General features: G+C 34.6%; 2 protein-coding genes across 3 annotated transcripts; one reads left to right on the forward strand and one right to left on the reverse strand.

The window, feature by feature from the left end:
* Positions 1 to 563: 563 nt before the first annotated feature.
* LOC18037427 lies at positions 564 to 3,141 on the reverse strand. Of its 2 annotated transcripts, none has more exons than XM_006428010.2 (7): positions 2,987 to 3,141; positions 2,766 to 2,889; positions 2,357 to 2,692; positions 2,202 to 2,248; positions 1,637 to 1,699; positions 1,110 to 1,242; positions 564 to 844 (listed from the first exon to the last, which is right to left on the reverse strand). In XM_006428010.2, the coding sequence occupies exons 2-7, from the start codon at positions 2,875 to 2,877 to the stop codon at positions 828 to 830; spliced, it is 708 nt and encodes a 235-aa protein (XP_006428073.1). In that variant the 5' UTR covers positions 2,878 to 2,889; positions 2,987 to 3,141; the 3' UTR covers positions 564 to 827. The 2 variants fall into 2 exon arrangements, with proteins under 2 accessions (XP_006428073.1, XP_024036698.1); XM_024180930.1 differs by having other exon boundaries at positions 2,766 to 2,904.
* A 1,548-nt stretch (positions 3,142 to 4,689) lies between these two features.
* LOC18037428 lies at positions 4,690 to 6,981 on the forward strand. The gene has a single exon (XM_006428011.1). It carries the CDS (start codon positions 4,690 to 4,692, stop codon positions 6,979 to 6,981), a length of 2,292 nt encoding a protein of 763 aa, XP_006428074.1.
* Positions 6,982 to 12,682: the final 5,701 nt, after the last annotated feature.

Genomic DNA, 12,682 nt, shown 5'->3' on the forward strand with positions numbered 1-12,682 from the left:
TTCTTTCAATACTGTCCATGCTTTAGAATGAATGGGGTAAAAGTTAAATCTAATTGCAGTCGTTGTTCAATTAGCGGGATTTATCTTTGAAATTGGTTACTTTTGGCGGCATGGGCATCTTTGAGCATGAAATTGGATTTTTCGATAGCTGTTTGACATATATGATCAGATCGATGGATTCAAGATACTGCTGCCGAGATACATAGATGAAAAAATTGTAGCCAAAATTTATGTTCTATTTTATTTGCATGACCAATTGAATACTTCCCCAAGATTCATTGGCTGTAGTATTGCAATCTCACAAAATTATTTGTAGTTAATATCATTATCAAACAATGTCATTTCTAACTCTACTCTATTGTAGGAGAAATAAAACCCTCTATGAATTATGAGAACGCAATCTCAATTAAATTAATACTCAATAAAATTAAAACTTCAATTGAATAATAGGCTTTGCTAATCGACTTAGGGTCAATGTATTAAATTATAATTCAATTAATTAATATTTGCTTAATTAATAAATTTATTTTGGCCACAATATTATTATTTTATCAAGGCTCTATTCTATTTTTTATCATCAAGTCTTGGTCTCAATAGTCAATACCCACATTCTAACAAATGAAGTGGCAAAAGAGCTCCATCTCTTACATAACTACGGCAGGGAAAAACAAAGTCACATTAGTTGTTAAAATGTAACACTAACTTTAGCTAAAGATCAGTGTCAAGGTAACAGCACATTTGAACAAAAGAACAATTACATGTACAATGATGAAAGTACATTTAGAGCAGCCTTAAATGGGCAACCATTGCAGATTCTTGGATTATGATCAACCTTCTTCAGATTCTGCAATCAAGAATTCAAAAATCAGAGCAAAACTAAGACATATTATAAGAATCAAGGATATATTACATCCTCCATTTAAGCCAAGTTTCTGTATACAAATCACAAGATGAAGCAGATACATCTGTCACTTTGTTAGGGTAGGTTACATTGTTTATCCAAAGGGATTCAGAGTACTTCTATTTTCAGAACACAATAAAAGTATTTCTTCTCCCAACAGTTTCAAGATCAAGAATCAGAAAGTGAAATTTCTGATTTAAAGGCATACCTTGTATGGCTCCCATGTTATCCTCTTCATACACCCCAAGGGGCGAGCCATGAACAGAAAGAAGCATCTCACCACGCTTTGGCTGCCTTAGAGTTTTGGGTGTCACCCCAACAGACAGCCTTTGGCTGGTCACCTGCGACGTCAAAGCTCATAATATCAGTGGGGGGTTTCAGCAGCCATATGGCTCAAGGAATTTAGGCACTTTGTGACAAATAAAAAGTGACTGAAGCACACTAGCTTTAATCACCCTCATGATTTCATCACAAAATCATTGGCCTTATTGCATTGTTCTTCCGTTAACAGACATCAAACTGATTTAACTTCAAAATTTTTTATGGTAGAAAGTCTTAGCAGTGCAGGGATTTTTGTTCAATTTCACTGAATCATACGCAGGATGCAGATAGCTGGGAGACTATAAGACAGCTAAATCATTTTCTCAAAACCCAGAATTGTACCATTAGATTTGAACTTTTCATTGAATTTAAAACTGTTAATTCAAATAATGATATGAAGAAGAGGCCACAAACCCCAGGAGTTCGGAGGGCTTCATGCATTCCAAACATTTGAGAATTGGATGGCTCCTCCAAAACCTACAAAACAGAAATGTCAAACTAGAAAAACAATAAACATATGAAAGCTTTTCTTTAATCTTTAGTTAGTTTGAAAAAGCATTCGGAAAAACTTCTAGAATTTACTCTCATGAGTCTGTTGCACGAGGTCCTTTTGCCTGGACTAAACTAATCTGTTCAAATAACATATATTCGAAGCAATCTAACCATAAAATCAAGCATTTCTCAATTTAAAGGCAGAATATTTATCGTGAAATTTTTTACTACGAAAAGAAAAACACTTCACATATCAAGCATATGGCGAAGGGCAGTCATTTTATATTCAGATTTCAACAAGAAGAAAAACACATCAGTTCAAATGCATAACAAACCATGATTTTCTTGACTAACAATTGAAATTCAACTCAAACAATTCTCTATGCTCTTTTCATATATGCTTGTTTTCTACTTTTTAATCTTCAGTTAAGCAACATTTCACGAGGAACCGAAGTAAAAGTATAAAGGTGAGATGGAAAGAACATACAAAGTCTCCGATCTGCAAATTATCAACACCTAGGAGGTTTGTTTTCACTGCAAAGAATAAGGAAACTCAATGTCAAAAACAGTAATGATGAAAATACATCCCAACTCGTGTCGAATGCATCAAGTGGGAGAAAAAATATATATATCACACAATACCTGCTTTGCTTGAGAATCCATAGCCACTAAATGATGGAGCGCCAGAGCAGTAAGGATAACCTATGGACATTCGATGTAAAAGAGAAGCATGTATATCTTTTCCATCAGCATTGTCCATATAGAAATTACCATCTTCATCCTTCCACCGTACTTCAAATTTTCCATTTTTATCATCTCTTAGAACCGTAAGGTTTGGAAGATTCTCTTCGAAAAACTGAAGCACAGGGGTTTGCATTTGTTCCTCATTGAAATATGAGCGGAGCAAGCGCAACCCAGTGAGAGTCTGTTCAAGCTCCACGTCACGAATTGCTCTAACTGCAGCACACTGTCGTTCAACTGAGCAAAAAACTAAATTAGGGTTTTGAAGAAAAATAAAAATTAATTAAAGGTTGGGGATTCCCAAATTTACCTTCTCGGTAAAACAATTCAGCATCTTTATCTTCAACTTGGGACTCTTTAGCCTCTTCGGCATTTGAAGACAAAGCTTTTTTAGCAGGTCTTCCTCTTCGCTTTGGCGGCATTTGTATAAAAATCTAACAAAAGTTTGGCTTAAATTTCAAAATTACCTCAACTAATAATTTTACAAACAAATTATACGCGCACATGACGAATTTCCCAAAAAAGACTCACCTTTTTATGACGGCGGCGATAATTTAACGTGATCCGTCGTCGTTTATGGGCCAATCAAGGGAGGAATTGCGGATCCCCTCACTCACTGTGAGTGTTGAGCGGGAATTTGGCGAATGTATTTTGGGAACTTCGATGTTTGAATTTGAGACTGCTGGTCTTTTGTGGTGACTCCGGTAAATTGAGGTATTTATCATTTGGCCCTTATAATGTTATTCATTTTGAAAATTTGGCCCATAGAGTTGTCCATGTAACTTTTTAACCCCACAGTGACAGATCTCCAATTTTGACAAGTCATTCTTGCCTATCATCCCATTTTTTATCACTATAATCTACTGATACATTATAATTTATGAAAAATAATACAGAAACTCAATGGAGGCTTAAATTAGTACGTACCTTCAATATATAGTTTTGTTCTAAAATTATTAGACTAAAAATATAATTTTGTTCTAAAATTAAGTCATTCTAATATTTTTGAAAATTATCCAGATCATTTGGTAGATGACAACGGCTGTCCTCTTAACAAAGAAGATGGGGACTCATTATATCTTATTGAGCACCAACCCCAGAGAAATTTCATTATAATAATTACAAAAGTTGGACGTTTAAAAAAAGTACAAGAAGAAAGTTGTTATGCATAATAATTTAAAAGAAAATTGGTATCATGTGCCAATAATTCTAGTCTCTAAAAATCAATTGGTTTCTTTTTCTCTCTTTATTCCCCAACGTATCAACTTATTAAAATTCGTGAAGTCAAAGAAATAAGAAACTATTGCTTTCTATTTTCTTATATAGAAAAAGGTAAGTGGATCTATTGCACAAGTATAACAAGTCTTTGGTAACATGTGCTAATAACTCTAGAAAGAAGAAATTAGCATTTTGATATTCATTCAACATTGTCTCTTTCCTACTACTGGTTCTATTAATTGAAAAATAGAGAAGTTTCCATTAGGGTAATATTTAATTTAACAATTCAATGCTAACTGAACATTGAAATCCTAATCATGGTTGAAATTAATTGTATAAAAATTTAAAAAAAAAAATTGCTTTGACATTTTACAAACAACAGCCCTTTCTTTTGTTCACACGTTCATCCTTTCACACGATAAGAGTTACAGAAAATATATATTAATTGAGTAATAACATTCGACTCCATAAATTTTATAAGTTTCAAAATGATGATAGTTAGTCTAATTTTTATCAATATGTCCTACATTCTAATCATAATTAAATGACTAAATTAATGTCATTATATTGAGGCAATATTTAGGATTGAAGTTAAAAAAATAAAAGTATTTTATTTAGTAAGTTTTAACAAAAAATTATGGGTAAATATTTAAAAATTTATTTTTTTAGCAGTTTATTTTATCAACATAACAAAGTAACTTATTTAATTGGCCGCACTAATCCCAAACTATCCTAAATTTTGAGTCTTGACAATCGTATTTCACAATGTAAGAGTTATGATGGTAACTAAACTTACCACTGAAGGATGTTCCAGTCATTAAAGGGTGAGTTGGGGATCCAGTTGATATAGATTAAGAAAGTTCAGTCATTAATTGAGAAATCATAAAAGTAGAGTGACCCAAATGCTATTGTTGTATATATCAGCCTTCAAAGAGCTGCAGCCTATAGCAACTCTGAGATGAAGTTTTCTTTCGCCAGAGCGAAGGGAAAATCAAAAGAAACAAAAGGAAGAGAAAATGGTTAATTTTAGCCTTGGAGGACTCACCAAAATATTTTATACATGGAATTTACGGGTTGCAATCTTGCTAAGTCTTTCAATACAAACCGTTTTACTTCTATTTGCTCCCTTCCGAAAAGGCACAGGGCACAAGCTGATAACCTTGTTCATCTGGCTAGCGTACTTACTCGCACACTGGTCTGCTACTTATTGTGTCGGAGTCATCTCTGAAAATCAATCGTATACGGCTGTGTATGCGGGGAACATTGAGCTTTTAGCACTTTGGCCTTCATTTCTTTTGCTACACCTCGGTGGTTCGGACACCATAACTTCATTTGGCCTTGAAGATAACGAACTCTGGCTCAGGCACTTGCTTGGATACGTATTCCAGGCTGCTGCTGCTGTTTATATCTTCTTCATGGCACTTCCCAACGACAGTGTTTCTATCCCAACGATACTCTTGTTCATTGCTGGAACTATCAAGTATGTTGAGAGGACTCGTGCTCTGTATCTAGCAAGCTTGGACAAATTCCGAGACTCAATGCTTAAAAAACCCGACTCGAAGGTTGAGGCCAAAGTTTCAGCACAAATACTTCACTCAGGATATAACTTGGACTATCTGGAGGTGGTGCACTTTGCTTATCTATACTTCAATCTTTTCAAAGGGTTCATTGTTGACCTCATCTTCAGCTTCAACGAGCGTGAACAGAGCAGAGCTTTCTTTGATAAGCTAAGTCCTGAAGATGCCTTGAGAATAATTGAGGTTCAACTCAACTTCATTTATGGAGTTTTGCATACCAAGATCCGGGTGATGCATTCTGTATTCGGATGCATTTTCCGGTTCATCTCTTTTGGCTCAATTGTGGCTGCGCTTTCGTATTTCTATTTTGCAGTGGATAAGTATCGTTTTGTTGGGATTGATGTTGGAATTACATACACCTTGTTCTTGGGTGCCATAGCCCAGGATGTCGTAGCTCTCTTCATGCTTGTTTTCTCGGATTGGACATTTGTTGCTCTCGGGAATCATAAGAATGTGTCAAGACTTGGGGAGATCAAAAGTAGCATAGCCGCTACTCTCCGTTGGTGTCTCGTTCTCAAGAACCCACAGTGGCAAGAATGTCATGCGCAGCATTCACACCGCGGAATCAAGCATGAGGTGTTGGCTACGCCTTTCTTGTTTCGCCGGTGGTCTGGTTCTGTCTCAGGACACAGCTTGATAAGATATTGGCTCAAGGCACGTCCAAGCAGAGTACACAAAGTGAAGAGTTGTTTGCATCTTGCTTGCGAGAACATCATTCATTACTTGGGAATTGATCAACTGATTCAAAATAAGAAGACTGCGATCTACGATTTCATTCATAATCATGGCATTGGCAGAATCATTCTCAACATAGCCAATATCACAAACAAGGCCGTCCAGTTTCTACACATTTCCAAGATCATTAGTCTTTTAGGTTTTATAACCATGAAACTCATTGATTTGTTAGGCCTAGCTGATATTGTGGATAAGATAAGAATCAATGCATCGTTATCTCATCAGCCATTAACCAAAGAATTGTGGGTGTTTATATTTGAAGAAATTAAAAGAAAAGCTCGGTTTGCAGCACATAATGCAGAGGCTAACAAGAGAATATGTTCAGCTAAAGGTGAAGGGACTCTGCAGGAATTGGGCACAGAAGGTGATGATCTCGTCAAATTAATGAGTTACAGTGCGGATGTTTCTTATGATGAAAGCCTCCTTTTGTGGCACATTGCTACCCAAGTCCTTTACTACACTACAGAAGAAGTTGCCGATGAAAAGACTTACAATGCTAGAGAATTCAGCAAGATGCTCTCTGATTACATGCTCTATCTTTTAGTACTGAAGCCTACAGTGATGAATTCTGTGGCAAGTATTGCGAAAATAAGATTGCAAGATACGAGTGCTGAGGCTGAAAGATTGTTTAAAGAAAAGAGTATAAAACCAAAGGAGGTGAAGAAGGCCTGTGAAAGCATTCTTAACATGGATGCATCTATTGAATTACCACAGGATGTGAAGGAAGATAAAACCAAATCAGTATTATTTGACGGAAGCATGCTGGCCAAAGAGCTTGAAAAGTTGGAGGAGGAGAAGAAATGGGACTTAGTAAGCAAAGTGTGGGTGGAATTGTTGTCGAGTGCAGCAGCAAGTCAATGCAGTGCAAGGACACATGCCCAACAAGTTAGTATTGGTGGAGAGCTTATTACTTTTGTCTGGGTATTGATGACTCATTTTGGCCTTGGAGAGCAGTTCCATATTAGCAACGGTCGGCGAAGAGCGGAAAAAAACTGATTGTGGCAGCTGATCAATCATGTTATTGAATTCGTGTTCCGGAAATCAGATCCTTTTAATGTCAGTGTTTCATGTTGAATTATTTTCTGAAATATCTCAATGTAGAAATGATAAGTTTAGATAATTTTCAAATACATAAATAAAACACCATAAGAAGAACATAAAAATTTTGCTTTTCCTTCTTTGACATGCCACCGGTGTTTCAACTGTTTAGAAGATAGGGGCTTTTTTTAGTTGGCCACTGAGTTGACACGTTCCGACCTTTTTGAAATATATGTAAAAAGTAAAAAAATGAAAATACGAGTCTTGAGTTTTTGTCTTCTCGACAAAACAAAAAAGATATTAAAATTTTCTCCTCAATTTGGGCCTCTTTCGCCTCTTTTCATCCTCAGTTTTCTAGCTCTTTGCTTCTACAATTACATAAATATAACAAAGTTAATAACTTTAAATCTAAAAATGTATGTGCATATAAATCTCCAATTAACGTTTTACATAGATTATTTTTAAACTTGACAACAAAAAGACTTTCTTTCGGTGAAAAAAACACTACATGGACATTGAAAATTTTCTTCGAAGGGAAATAGTAATACACAAAGGTGATGGATATATAAATAATGATGCTTCAAAGAGCCATTAGATAACGCTCTAGTTTAAAATAGAATTAGAAAAGAGAAATTTTTATTTATTGAAGTTTTTTTTCTAACAAATTACATATTTATAATGGAGCAAATCCACTAGTCTAAGAAAACTCAAATGTGAAATAGAATCCCACCTAAATACAAATAAAAAGACTTTAATAACATACTAAAATACAACTCCAATAAAATCTAATTGACAATAGTTGAAATAGTTGTTAGAGATGGCCAACGGGTTGGGCCGACGAAGGAAGGCATATGCGTACTTGTGCTTATGTCATGTCGAGCCCATCATGTGCTTCGTGCACCTTGTCGTGCCTTATTTTTTTCGGCTTAGGCTTGGCATGACACAAGTGAAGCACAATTTCCGTGCAAAAAAAAAAAAAAAAGCATGATAAATTTTTTTCTTTGTTTTTTTAAATTTTTAATGGGGCATGCCAAATTGTTGGCGTACTTTTACAAGCCTATATATATATATATATATTGGATCCATGTACCTCTAATCAAATTTAATAGAATTAAAAATTAAAAATTCAAGTATATATTCAACAATAATAAACTAATAATAGTAAGAGAATGTAATACTAATTATCAAGTTAGACCTTACCGTAATCGAATTCTTTTTTAATACTTAACAACAACAACAACAATAATAATAAATTTTTCTGAATGGTTAACTTAATTGTTAACTTGGACTTACAAAGAGTTATAGATCATAGTCTGTAATAGCATTAATACATATTTATATTTATAAAATCATGATATTTATAATTTTATTTATTAAAATCATGATGTCAATTGTTCATTTAATAAATTATAAACATAAATCAATTAGAGTATTTTTTTTAAAACTAAGAATTAATTGAAGTTAAAAAATTTGTGCTAATAAAATATATTAAAAGGTTTAATTTTAAATTATTTATAAAATCATAAAATTTTAATTTTACTTCCATCAAAAAGTAAAATGTGCTTATTGCGACCTTTTCACATGTCTTGTTTAAACCCATCTCTAATTGTGTTGTTCTTTTAAGGCTCGCGTGCTTAAAATTCTAAACTCGGCCTAACCCGCGTGCGTGCCTGCCATGCCACCTGCCCCATCAAAGTGTGCTTATGCCGTGCCATGCTCTTGTCATGCCACGGCGCCCACCTTGTTGGGCATCTCTAGTAGTTGTTAAAAATAATTAAATTTAAAATGCTTGTCCCACATCAATGCACTGCCGTTCTGATGCCAAAGTATTGGAGGATTTGCTCAGTGCTGTCAAGTGTTGTGCATAAATTTGACCGAATTTGCCTATGGCGGGCTCAAGATCCCCACCTCCTCTATATTGGGCCTAGGCTTTTCAGGGTTCTGGATTTCTTAAGAAACTAGGCCTACACTTGGTCCTAGGCTAGGCCTAGCCCATTTGTCATCCCCGTTTTCGAAACTAAATGAAAAGCATATTTCCCACCAATTGTGAGTTAAATTCGCTAATAAAAACGGACACACTATGTGGCTTCTATTTATGCGGATTGACACTTCACTATTTTTTTTCCCCTTCTAATTAGAGACGGGCAATTTTCAGAAACCTCCCCTGAGGTTTGATATAATTTCACTTAGATGGCGAGTTTGATTGTATTCTCACTTACCTCTCCTGCCGTTAGTATACGTACGGTTTGACCGTTAGTTGATGAGGGTAAATATGTAAAAGACAAGGTAAAATTATAAAAAAATCAAATAACAATAAAAAAATAGTTTAAAATCTATTGGACAATTGTATTAACTGATTAGACACAATATTCATTGTGTAAAAGAGTGCATTTTTCTTTCTCTTCTCTTTTCCCAGCACAAAAAAGTAGTGGCTGTCAATCTCTCACCATTTTCACTCCACTCACCTACTCTCATCTGTTGGAACAAAAAGAAATACACATCAAGAGCATACATAACCCATGAAGAAGAAAAACGTAGGTAGTTGGAGAAGGCCACCGACCGGTGACGATCAACAGAGACCGGAAGATGCCACTGTTATTAGAGTTTGTAAGAGGTTAGTTACTTTATGAAAGTCTAAATTTTATAAATACCTTTGGTTTTCTTGTTTTTGGAGTTTTATAAGTGGTTGTTGGTTGTGTTTCATTTGTCTTGTTCATGGGTTGGTGGTGGAAAAATTGATTAAAAGGAGAATGAGTTTAGCCATATGTGGCCATGAGTTGAAAAAATTTAATTATTAATTATTTTATGTTTGTGATTTACACCATACATAGTGTAATAAGGCTATAAAGCCAAAAATTTGTTATTGTTATGCAAATGAGTGTGTAAAATATAAGTAGTCTTAGCTGCAATTTTTAATTTTCCCGCCAAAGTTTGCTTAAGTTGATATGTTTATGAATTTGCAGTGTTTGTGTGCGCCCGTCGCAGAAACACAGTTTCTGCGTTTTTGGGTGACAAGTTTGTCTCCCGTGCGACAAGTTTGAGGGATTTGATGATACAACACCTTTTCAGTACGAGCAAGGCAATTGAGATGTCGTATCATCTTTTTGTACTCAGTCATATGCACAAGATTGAGTTTTTGTATATTTTGTAAAAATGTTATACTAACATAGTGACAATACCATGTATAAAGTATAACTCAACTATCTATCATGGCACATTGTTACTGTAGTTATTATTTTTGTTCTTTTTGTATATATGGGCGACTGCTAGATGTATAGGCTGATGAAATTCAGTCAAATTGTAATTGTGATCAACTGTAAGCTGCGGAAATGCACATGTAACTATTATTTAAGTGATAATGTCAGTTCTTATTAGTGTTATTTTCCAATTTAATTAACTGATATTAATGTTTTTTAGGTTTCAGCATAAATTAAAATGTTTGTTATTTGTATTGTCGGTTGGGTGACAAACAACTTGATGGAGAGTATAGTCTATTACTGAGAGAAGTAAATTATGTTTTTGTAGTTTTTATTTCACCTCCAGGCAAACATTCTGAAATTTGAGGAGACAACATTGTCGCATGGGAGACAACATTGTCGCATGGGAGACAACATTGTCGCATGGGAGACAACATTGTCGATATTGCAAAAACAAGCATTCTGAAATTTGAGGAGACAAGCGGTTGTCTCCTGTGCGACAATGCTTGTCTCCCCAAATTTCAGAATGTTTGTTTTTGCAATTTTGAAACAAGTATTCTGAAATTTAGGGAGACAAGCTGTTGTCTCCTGTGCGACAATGTTGTCTCCCCAAATTTCAGAATGTTTGCCTGGAGGTGAAATAAAAAACTACAAAAACATAATTTACTTCTTTCAGCAATATACTATACTCTTCATCAAGTTGTTTGTCACCCAACCGACAATACAAATAACAAATATTTTAATTTATGCTGAAACCTAAAAAACATTAATATCAGTTAATTAAATTGAAAAATAACACTAATAAGAACTGACACTATCACTTAAATAATAGTTACATGTGCATTTCTGCAGCTTACAGTTGATCACAATTATAATTTGACTGAATTTCATCAGCCTATACATCTAGCAGTCGCCCATATATACAAAAAGAACAAAAATAATAACTACAGTAACAGTGGTCATGATAGATAGTTGAGTTATACTTTATACATGGTATTGTCACTATGTTAGTATAACATTTATACAAAATATACAAAAACTCAATCTTGTGCATATGACTGAGTACAAAAAGATGATACGACATCTCAATTGCCTTGCTCGTACTGAAAAGGTGTTGTATCATCAAATCTCTCAAACTTGTCGCACATGAGACAAAATTGTCACCTAAAAACGCAGAAACTGTGTTTCTGCGACGGGCGCACACAAACACTGCAAATTCATAAACATATCAACTTAAGCAAACTTTGGCAGGAAAAATAAAAATTGCAGTTAAGACTACTTCTATTTTACACACCCATTTGCATAACAATAACAAATTTTTGGCTTTATAGCCTTATTGCACTATGTATGGTGTAAATCATAAACATAAAATAACTAATAATTAAATTTTTTTCAACTTATGGCCACATATGGCTAAACTCATTTTCCTTTTAATCAATTTTTCCACCACCAACCCATGAACAAGACAAATGAAACACAACCAATAACCACTTATAAAACTCCAAAAACAAGAAAACCAAAGGTATTTATAAATTTTAGACTTTCATAAAGTAATTAACCTCTTACAAACTTCAATAACAGTGGCATCTTTCGGTCGCTGTTGATCGTCACCGGTCGGTGGCATTCTCCGACCACCTACGTTTTTCTTCTTCATGGGTTATGTATGCGCTTAATGTGTATTTCTTTTTGTTCTAGCAGATGAGAGTAGGTGAGTGGAGTGAAAATGGTGAGACATTGACAGCCACTGCTTTTTTGTGCTGGGGAAAGAGAAGAGAAAGAGAAATGCACTCTTTTACACAATGGATATTGTGTCTAATCGGTTAATACAATTGTCCAATAGATTTTAAACCATTTTTTTATTGTTATTTGATTTTTTTATAATTTCACCTTGCCTTTTACATATTTACCCTCGTCCACTAACGGTCAAACCGTATGTATACTAACGGCAGGGGAGGTAAGTGAGAATACAATCAAACTCGCCATCTAAGTGAAATTATATCAAACCTTAGGGGAGGTTTCTGAAAATTGCCCAATTAGAGACATTTTGACGAAATGAAAATGTCGTGTACTTATTGGTTGAATGAAAATGTCATCGTTGACATAAAATATAGGAAAAAAAATTGTTTGTATCCAGTTTTTCTTTGTCATATGCCAATGTCAATTGAATAGACGTTGTTAAATTATTAAACTTAAACAAATTTGTTATTAATTTCATACAGTCCAATCAAGATGAATCAACAATTGCTATCACGTGCCAATGAGTCTAGGAACTGTGGATAATGTTTTTTTTTTTTTTTTTTGGTAAAAAGGGGCTCTAGGCAGAGCTAAAGAACAATCGAGCGAGAATGGGCAACCCCATAAGCATCCTTAAACAAAAAGGGTCTAGCACCCAACGGGGGAGTATGGTAGATAGTAAGACCAAGAGGAATCCATCTTTAGATAATCCTTGATAGCTCGAATCA

Source organism: Citrus clementina, unplaced genomic scaffold (genome assembly GCF_000493195.1).
Source record: "Citrus clementina cultivar Clemenules unplaced genomic scaffold, Citrus_clementina_v1.0 scaffold_7, whole genome shotgun sequence".
NCBI lineage: Eukaryota > Viridiplantae > Streptophyta > Magnoliopsida > Sapindales > Rutaceae > Citrus > Citrus x clementina.